General features: G+C 42.4%; 1 protein-coding gene across 1 annotated transcript in view; it reads right to left on the reverse strand.

Moving 5' to 3' along the window:
• Positions 1-551: 551 nt before the first annotated feature.
• Positions 552-10,715, reverse strand: part of CCDC63 (coiled-coil domain containing 63) — a 48,787-nt gene continuing 38,623 nt past the window's right edge. Inside the window, exons 7-10 of the mRNA XM_027857361.1 lie at positions 9,241-9,315; positions 5,317-5,509; positions 4,275-4,475; positions 552-682 (exon numbers count right to left, since the gene is read on the reverse strand). Of these exons, the coding sequence (XP_027713162.1) occupies positions 552-682; positions 4,275-4,475; positions 5,317-5,509; positions 9,241-9,315 (600 nt within the window). The remainder of the gene's footprint in view (positions 683-4,274; positions 4,476-5,316; positions 5,510-9,240; positions 9,316-10,715) is intronic.

The following is a 10,715-nucleotide window of genomic DNA, read 5'->3' on the forward strand; positions in this document are numbered from 1 at the left end:
GACAGATGAATGAATGAACAGTTAACAAATGAATGAACAAATGAACAAATGAATGAAAACTCATTTAGTCAGGGCTTACTATGTATCCAGTAAGTGAATGAAGGAATAAATGAAAAATTATTTATTTAGGGTTTACTATGTAAATAAATGAATGAATTTTTATGAATGAACAAATTTAGGGTTTACTATGTAAGTGAATGAATGAATGAATAAAATCATTTATTCAGGACTTAATGTAGTAAGTAACTACATGCTAATACACTGTGCTAATATCCCTAACAAATGCTCATCCAGTCTTTCAAAGTTGGAAAACAACAAAAGAGAAGTAACTCACTGCCTCCTGAGACAGCTCAGTCCACTTTGGGAGAGCTCTCCTTGGTGGGAGATTTTTCCTGTCATCGAGATGAGATTTTCCTTTTTGCACTTGACTTTTGCTAACCCAAGTGTTTCTGGGGGAGGTCTATAAATGGAAGCACCAGCAGACTTACAGAGCAAAATGTTTATTCTACATAGCTATGGTACACACATGACCCAGCACCGCACCAACCAGTCTATGCTGTCAATGGCTTCCTCTTCCCTTTGAGGTCATCTATCTTTTCAGGTACATTATCCGATATATCCCTGGAATTGAGATTTTCTGCCACCAGACCACGGAGATCACTGTGGTCTAGAGGCTGGTCAGCTGTTTCAAAGAAAGTGAAAATTAGTCATGGCACCCAATAATGCTCTTTCGCCTAAGAAAGGGCTTTTCTTTTCTAATCACCTCTTGCCAATGAACAAGATCCCCAGATCTGGATGTCCCAAAGTATCTTCAAATTTCAATTTAATTTGGCAAGCACTTAGGAGGGCAGCTGGTAGCATTGTGGATAGAGTACTGGGCTTGGAATCAGGAACACCTGAGTTCAAATCTTCCCTCAGACGCTTACTATGTTTGGGCAAGTTAATTAACCTCTATTTGCCTCGGTTTCCTCAACTGTAGAATGGGGATAATAATATCTCCCAGCTTGTTGCAAGGATTAAATAAAATAATATTTGTAAAACCCCTGACACACAACAGGTGCTGTATAAATACTAATTCTCTTCCTCTCCCTTCCCCCTAGAGAGCTGGACCTGGAGTTAGAAAGACCTAAGTTCAGATCCAGCCTCAGACATTAGTCATGTGACCCTAGTCAAATAATTTAACTCCTCAATTTCCTCATCTATAAAATGGGGATAGCACCTACCCTCTTAAGGCTGTTATAAGGATAAAATATTTATAAAGTGATTTGTAGAACTTAAATGTTTGTTGTTGTTATTGTGTGCTAGACACTATGCTGCGGGCTGGGAATAAAAAAGACAAAATGAAAAGCAGCACCTTCCCTCCAGGGTCTTACATTCTATTGAGATTTTCATTCATCTAAATTTAAAATGAGAGACAGATGGGCAAAGCAGCAGAAAGGCTAGCCTTGTGTCAGGAGGTTCTGGATTCAAAACCCACTTCAGACATATACTGGTTTGATGACCCAAAGCATCATGGACGTTCCCTGTCTGTATGGGCATAGGAAATTTTCTCCACCAATAAAATCACACTATTGTCAAAAACAAAACAATTCCAAGATTTGAAAACAATTTCTAAATGCACGTGCCACAAAATTTACCAGGATAAGATTGGATGAGAGCAGGCAAGAAAACTGGAATTGAAATTCAGACTGATAATGAAAAAGAATATGGACAAATTACACATACACAGATTCACATTCACACACACACACACTCTCACATTCATGCACACCTCACACTCAAATTCACATACTTGCACATATACCCTCACACATTTGCACTCACATCTCCCACACACTCATATTCACACAATACACACTTCACACACTTATACACACATCCTGACACACTCACACTCACACCTCACATACATTCACACTCACATACTCACATTCACACACATTTCACAAAAACACACTCACATTCACATACATATTTATACACACAATCACACTCAAATCTCACATATACACATTCACACACATATATATCCAGTCACATCTCAGACACTCACATACACATGCACACATTCACACTCACTCACATCTCACACTCATATACCCACATACACTCACATTCACACCCACACATACACACTCACACTCATATACTCATATACACATGCACACATTCACACTCACTCATATCTCACACTCATATGCCCACATACACTCACATTCACACCCATACATACACACTCACACTCATATACTTACATACACATGCACACATTCACACTCACTCACATCTCACACTCATACCCACATACACACACATTCACACTCGCATCTCACATACACTATGAAGTCTGATTGAATAAGATCCAACTGCCCTGGAATTTCTTGCTTGAAATGACCATCAACATTTCAAGTAGGTTTGCATTTCAATGCCTTGGGCTAGTGCAACCGGTCCACACTACTGCTCTGCATTTTCACATGGAGATCACTGGCTCATCTCTCTAGAGCTAAAAGGAGACTTAGAAGCCATCAAGTACAACTGCCTCATTTTACAGATGAGGAAACTGAGGCCTGGGAGGTTAGTCTCCCTGCCCAAGACCACCAGGCAGTCAGTGAGCAGGGATCTGAACTCACGCTGTTACACCAAACCTATTATATCTCTTTGTGTTGGATAGGAAGTCCCTTCAAGCACTTATCTGACCAGTCCTATTGTAAGCCATTGGTGGGACTGAGTGTTAAGGGATCTTAGATTTAGAGAAAGAAAGGACCTCAGAGGCTATCTGGTTCAGCCCTTCATTTGGCCACTGAGGAGACAGAGGCACACAGAGGTTAAGTGACTTGCCCAGGGTCACACATCTGGTCAATGTCTGAGGCAGTGTGAGAAGTGCTGAATTATTAGGTTCCCACATAAGTTGCCAAAAAACAGGAAAGGTGCTGAATGGCTAACTAATTAAGGGGAGAGTGATATTCTTTGGGCCGGTTAAGCTAGATTCACAGCAGAATTCCTGTCTTTACAGCCCAAGACCCGAACCAGTCCAAGTTGGTTGGGGGTCAATGTCCCAGCACAAGAATCTGTTACTACTTAGGCTCAGTGAACCTCATGTATATGCTAACTAAAGGATCAGGATTTCTACCAATTGTAATTCGGATTGAGGTTTCTCTAATTAGATATGGAATTGTGAACCTAATCAATTGTGAAATTTTTGATTGTAACTCGGACTGTAACTCTGAGTCTTGGAGGGAGGACTAAGGGGGAAACCAGATGAACAGTATCTTCCTTCTTGGGAGGGAGTGCACCTGATTCTCCCGAGAATTGAATGAAGGCATTTCTTCCTTCACTCTAAAAGAGCCGTAGCCTGCATCTCTAAAATAGCTGTAGCCTGTTATTTCGACTCTGCTGGCTTGCAACTGGGGAAGCAGTGGGTAGCGGCAGTTTGTCACGGGCTAATTCCCCAATCCTGCCAGTCCTGGAGGTCGTTGATGACAGGCAGGATTCTTGAAGTGTGTTCATATTGTAAAAATTCTTTTCCCCACTATTCTTCCCAAGTTGTGTTCTGATTGTCGGTGTGAACACAACATCAAGAGCAGAGGACGAAACTCAGAGGGGCCGCTAACCTTTGGTTTTGCTTTTGCTGATTTGTTAAAAATCCTATGTGCAGGACACATGCGTTTACATTTCTGTCCTAGAACTTCTGTGCTTCTTAAGGGGCTTATTTACCAGAAGGGAAACGGGGGCATGGGAAAAGACTGTGTGTGTGTGTCTCTCATTTTAGAGATGGGAAAACTGAGGCCAAGGGAACAGAAGTGACTTGCCCAAGGTTATATAAATAGTAACAAAGGGAGTATTTGAACCCAGCCCCATCTGACTCTAAAGCCAATACTGTTTTTTATGTGTCCTGCTGCCTCTGTTTCCTCTTTGAAACTCACCCAGTATAGCTCTGGACTTGTAACCCTGAATAAGTAAATGTTTGCTGAATTGAGTTGAACTGAATTGAATTAAACTGAAATGACCAAAAAAAATTTGCCTGGGGGATAAGATAAAGTTGCCACATCAGCAGAGGACCAAGCAATAGTGTTTCCACTGGGAAAAACATTTTGTTTCTTCCCTACCATAATGGCCAAATACCTCCTCCCCTGGTATTGAACCTAGAAATGAGTCTCCATGCTTAAGCAGGCTGAGCCTTCCCACCCCCAGCTCCCAGGGCCCAATGACCCTGACTTTTTTTGAAACACAGACCATCACGGGATGAGGTGGAGGTCAAGGGGAGTGCAACTTACATTCCTCTACTTTTTCACTCATAGTATCGCCAGTGATGGCCGGAGCAAAGACCTTGAGGGGTTCTGGTAACTTCAGGAGTGATGACCCACCCCAGAAAGGGTTTATCAAAGAGCTGACACCTTCCACTTCACCTTCTCCTTCCAAAAAGCGAATGTAGGATTCCAATAACAGGAGCTCATTTGTTTTCTGCTCGATGATTGCTAAGGAGGGGCAAAGCAACAGACTCTAAGATGCTTCAACAAGACACCGAATTCTGGGAAATTTGGACAAGCTGTCTGAGATGGAGGGATCATAGATCTGGAATTGGAAGGGACCTCAGAGGACATTTGATCCATACACCCCCTTTCATTTCACAGAATCTGAGGATGAATTACAGATATGTTTTGTACGACTACATATGTATAACCTCTATCAAATTGCTTGCCTTCTCAATGGGGGTGGGGTGTGAGGAGGGAGGAAGGGAGAGAATTTGGAGCTCAAAGTTGTAAAAAGGAAAGTTAAAATTGTTTTTACGTGTAATTGGGGGAAAATAAAATACTAAATTAAAAAAAAGAAACTGAGGATGAAATAATTTGCCCACAGTCACACAGCTAGAAAATGCCAGAGATGGGATTTGAACCCAGGTCTTTCTTACTCCATTGGGCCAGCAGAACTATTGAATACCATAATTAAAAAAAAAAATTTCAGGGAGGCAGCTAGGTGGTGCAGTGGAGACAGCACCAGCCCTAGAGTCAGGCGGACCTGAGTTCAAATCCAGTTTCATACCAGACACTTGACACTTACTAGCTGTGTGACCCTGGGCAAGTCACTTAACCCCAACTGCTTCGCCAAAAAAAAAAAAAAAGTCAGAATACATGCTTTGCTTGGATCTGGGTTCTTTTCTTTTTCATATTTGAACTCAGGTCCTCTTGACTCCAGGGCTATACTCTATTCATTGTACCACCTAGCTGCCCCAAATGTTAACTAATATTGTGTGAAAACAAAAGAGTATCAATAAAAATAAGATAAAAAAGGCAAGTAGAGCCTCAGATCTCCACCTACCAAAGTACTGTGTCAAATTGATGTTGGTGATAGACCCTGTCTCCCCCAAGTGTTCCAAAATCTTGGTAGCATCACAACTGATCTTCTTAAATAGAAACTCCACAAAGGATTTGAGCTGGTCAAGGGTCTTATTGATCTCTTTGTTGGTGTTCTCAATTTGATTGGCATCTTCTGTGGTTTTTTTCAGTTTTTCCTGCCGGGGCCCAATAATTCCAAATGAGAACTCTCTTCCCTCCACTCTTGGGTCTTAGCTCCCTGAGAGCAGAGGAGGAAAGCTATGCTGTAGAATCCCTTTCCAGCAAGCCGTGGTCTGATAGGGGGCCTCAGGACAAGGAGGCAATCAATTACTGTTGATTGGAAAGGGCTCCTTCATCAGCCAGAAGCTGCTGTATCCTTTGGGGACTATAACTGGCCATTGCTGCCCCTGGGCCAACACAAACATGCCCCAAGGCAAGAAATGAGCCTTGACATCAGCTTTGCATCCTGGGATGCCAGAAGGCTGCTGCTGGGAAGAAACTTAGCCACCCCACCCTAGTTGTAGCTCTGATGTCCCCTTAAAGGGGTCAACCTAATAGATAAGGGTCAATCATTGAAACACCCAATATAGATCTAGACCTAGAAAGGATTTTGGAGGTCATTTAATTCAACTTCTACATTTTGACAAACCAGGAAACCTGAGGCCCCGAAGCTCAGTCAGCAGACGCTGAAAGACTGTGTCACCCCACCCCTGTGCTGCCATCCATCTTGACTCAGTTTCCTCATCTGTAAAATGGGAATACTATCTCACCAGGTGATTGAGGGACAACATATGACTATCACTCCAGACCTCTCGATATCATAGGATAGTCGGTCAGTTAATAAACATTTATTAAGCGCCTACTACGTGGCAGTCATTGTGCTAAGCACTGGAGATGCAAAGAAAGGCAAAAGATAATTTATGCCTTCAAGGAAATCAAAGTCTAAATGGAGGAGACAACAAGCAAAACAGATATGCAAAAATAAGCTATAGATAATAGGATATTATATAATATGTAGCATAGGGATAAATAGGAGATAATTAAGAGGGAAGGCACTGGAGTTAAGAGGGGTTGGGAAAGGCTTCCTGTAGAAGGTGGGATTTTGGCTGGGACTTGAAGGAAGCCAGGGAAACCAGAAGATGGTGATGAGGAGGGAGAGCCTTCCAGGCTTGGGGTACAGCCCCAGAAGATGCTGAGAGCCTAGAGATGGAGCATCTTGGTGAAGAAGCAGCATCCAGGAATCCAATAGGGGGATAGTGCTGGGGGGATGTAAGGTGTAAGAAGACTGGAAAGGTAGGACAGGGCTAGGTTATTAAGGGCTTTGAACACCAACAGAGGTTTTCATATTTGAACCTAGAGGTGATGGGGAGCCACTGGAGTTTATTGAGTATGGGAGTGACATGGTCAGACTTTGCATTTTGGGGAAATTGCTTTAGTGGCTGAATGGAGGATGGACTGCGGCGGGGATGGACTTGAAGCAGGCAGAGCCACAAGCAACTGTTGTGATAATCCAGGCATGAGGCGATGAGGGTCTGCACCAGAGGGGTGGCAGCACCAGAGGAGAGAAGGAGATATATTTTCGAGATGTTACAAAGGTGAAATGGACAGGCCTTGGCAACAGCTTGGATGAGGGAGGTGAGAGAAAGGGAGGAATCCAGGATGACTCCTAGGTTGTGAGCCTGAAGAACGGGGAGGATGGTGACGTCCTCTACAGTAATAGGGAAGTTCAAAAGGGGGGTTGATAGGATCACAGAACCACTGATATAGAGTTAGAAGGGATCTTAGAGGTCATCTAACCCAACCACCTCATTCTACAGATGAGGAAACTGAGGCCAACCAAGTAGGTCACTCAGGGAATAAGCATCTTATGTGGGATTTGAACTCAGGTCCTCCAACCTTAGAGTCAGGGCTTTTTCCATTGTGCCACATAACCTCCTTTTCTCCAATCTGTTCCTTTTTCAAAGGGGGAAACTGAGGCACAAGGAAGTAATGTGACCTGCCCAAAGTAACATAACTTATTGACAGTTTGGCTACCTCACCCCTACTCCAATTTAATTCCTGATCTATACAGTTCTAATGACTCCAGCAGATCCCCATCTGACAAAGCTCTTTAAAGAAGTGTCCTTATTTCAAAGCTCATCTTTAAAAATATAAAAACATTTATGAAGTACCAGGCATTGGAAATATGAAGACAAAAAAAGAAACAGTCTCTGCCTTTTAGCAACTTATATTTTCCCGGGGAGAAGCTGGTGAGTAAATGTGAAATTCATACAAAATAAATCTGAAATAATAAGGGGAGGGGCTCTAGTTGTAATATGAGGAAAAGAACTGGGAAAAGGTGGTAGCACTTGTGCTGAGGCAAAATCCGGGAGTGGGAGTTCTCAGACTCGGTTTACAGATGAAGAAACTGAGGCTTAGACAAGCGAAATGACTTACCTAAGGTCACATCTGTTGTAAATATCAAAGATAGGAAGGAAAGCCAGCTGCTTCAACTCCAGAGTAAGCAATAATAGTTCTATATCCCCATACCAGGTAATGAGTCACCCTCCCCACCCACCCACTCCTGCCCTTTAAGGGAAGTCTTCAAGCATAGACTGGATGACCTGTCTGTTGTAGGGTGGATTCTAAGATTCTAGGATAGGTGTTCTAGGGACAGAGAGGTAAAGAAAATGGAGTATTCCAGGCATGGAAGACAGCCCATATATAGGAGTAGAGATGGGAAATTCAAGCCTGTTTGGCTGAAATTTAAGAGTAGATGAAGAGGAGTAATGTATAATGAGCCCAGAAAGGTAAACATTGGTGCCAGAGTGTGATTAGCTTTAAATGATCATTGGAAATGTTTGTATTTTATTCCTAAAGGCCATTGGGAGCCATTGAAGCTTCTTGAGTGGAGGAATGCTGTTACTGAAAAAGAGGAAGCCTGGGAAACTGCAAACCACCACTTTAATGCTAGCGGCTTCCCTTTGAAATCACCTCCAATGTATCCTGTATATATCTTATTTATACCTAGTGGTTTGCATGCTGTCTTCTCATTTAAAATGTAAGCTCCCTGAAGGCAGGGTGTGTTTTTGTCTTTCTTTGTGTACCAAATGCCTAGCACAGTGCTTGGCACATAATCAACAAACACTGATTAAGCACCTACTATATTCAACTCGGAGCAAATGTCGTATTTCTTCAACGTAAGCTCATCGTAAATGCGTGTTGAGTGACTTGTCCAACCAAAAAGTATAAAGAAGAGTGGACGGCCAGAGAAGCCCTTCTTCCTACTTTCAATATCTGGGATTTCAGGGAACTTCAGCTTTTTTGTGGGGAGAAAGGGGCCTCTGAACCCCCAAAGACTCATGAGTGGGACCTGAGTTCTGGCTACTGCTACTTGAAAGTTTGGGTTGGCCAAGTGTGGGTTCATAGACTTCTGGGAGTTATACTTAAGAGACAAATTCTCCTTGGAATACTGGACTGAGATTCCAACACCCAAAGGTCATGCTTCTATGATAGATTCTAGGTGGAAGGGTCAAACTTTCTATGCCCTCATATATACATTGGGTAGAAGAGCCTGGAAACTGGTGCTTTGGTGCCCCCTAGTGCCATATCCCAGATTAGCATGGCAGTCGTGCCGTGTTATTGTTCAGATGGGCTTTGGTTTGGTTTTTGGTTTTTCAATTATGTCTGACTCTTCTTGACTCCATTTGGAGTTTTCTTGGAAGAGATACTGGAGTGGTTTGCCATTTCCTTCTCCAGCTCATTTGACAGATGAGGAAACTGAGGCCCAGGGAAATGACACGATTTGCCCACGGTCACAAAATTGGCCAACAACAGAGCTAGAGTTTAACATCTACTGGCCAAGGGACTGACCAATGGACTGCCCAGTGATTCCTACCGTGCCTCCAGTACCCGTAACTGTTCTCACCTCCAATTCCCTCACAGTTCGTTGGCCTTCATCATCATAAACTTGCTGCTGAGATTTCAATAGGTAAATTTCATCCTACACCAAAGAGAGCCATACTTCGAAGCTGATTATAGCACCCTTCCCTCCCCCTTCCCCACCTTGACTTCCTCCTAAAAATAAATCCAAGTGTGATTATAGATTGTAAGCTATATAATTATTAGCTTCTCTTGGCCCAGCAGCCAAACCAGGAGCTAGAGTTGCCTCCTGAAACAGTTTGTTTACATTGAGGCAGTTCCCTTTGTCACTGGTGAAGAGGGACACCTGGTCTTCTTTTCATGGGCTCTGGAGCTCAGAGACTTTAGGAAGCATTGAATCTGATCCCCTCGTTTTCCAGAGAGGAAGCCCAGCCTCGAAAAAGTTTAGTCCTTAATTTAAAAGACCTGGGTTTGGATCCCACCTCTGACATTTACTAGCTTGTGTGACCCCAGGCAGGTTGTTTCTGAGCCTCAATTTCCTCATCTGTAAAAAGGGTATAATAATAGTCGCTAGCATCTATATAGTGCTTTAAGGTTTGCAAAACATTTTACATGTTATTTATGCTAATCCTTACCTCTTAGGGAGGTAGATGCTCTTATTATCCCATTTTGCAGATAAGGAAATTAAGGCAGACCGAGGTGAAGTGACTTCCCCAGTTTCACAAGCTAGTAAGTATTTGAAACTAGATTTGAAGTGAGATTTTGCTGACACCAAGTCTAATGTGCTATCCAATGCCACCAGCTGTCTCTAATATATATATATATATATATATATACACACATATACATATACATATACAGACATATATGTATGTGTATATATACATACATATACATATATATGTATATGTGTGTTTGTATATATAATAAACTTGCCTTGCGTGGACATCCCTCCTCAGGTTCAAGTGAAGGAGATGATTTGTGTAAAACCTGAAAGGTACTAGATAAAGGTAACTGAGTGAGTACAGCACTATACCTGGAGTCACCAAGAACTGAATTTAAAAGCAGCTGCAGACACTTTATTTGTTGTGCAGAGCTGGGGCGGTCACTTCACTTGTCTGCCTCAGTTTCCTCAACTTAAAATGGGGGTAATAATAGCACCTCAAAACATTATATAAATGTTAGCTATGGTGATAAATAGGAGTTATCAATTCAGAGGGGAAACTGAGTCAGCCCAGAGCAGAGGCATTTAAGAACACAAAGAAGAAACCTCAGAGGTCATCTAGTGCAACCCCCTCATTTTATATATGAGCAACAGAGGTCCAGGGAAATAAAAGTGATTTACCTAAGGTCACAAAAGGAAAAAGATTCAAAGGTAGAATTTGGACCCAGAGCTCTCTTACTCCAAATCCAGTTTCCACTTTCATAAGAAGGAACTGACCTTCCCAAATGAGACTGGTATTTTATGACAGGTGATAGATAGATAGATAGATAGATAGATAGATAGATAGATAGATAGAT

The sequence above is a fragment of the Vombatus ursinus genome, unplaced genomic scaffold (genome assembly GCF_900497805.2).
Source record: "Vombatus ursinus unplaced genomic scaffold, bare-nosed wombat genome assembly UNPS02012122.1, whole genome shotgun sequence".
In the NCBI taxonomy this organism is placed as follows: Eukaryota; Metazoa; Chordata; class Mammalia; order Diprotodontia; family Vombatidae; genus Vombatus; species Vombatus ursinus.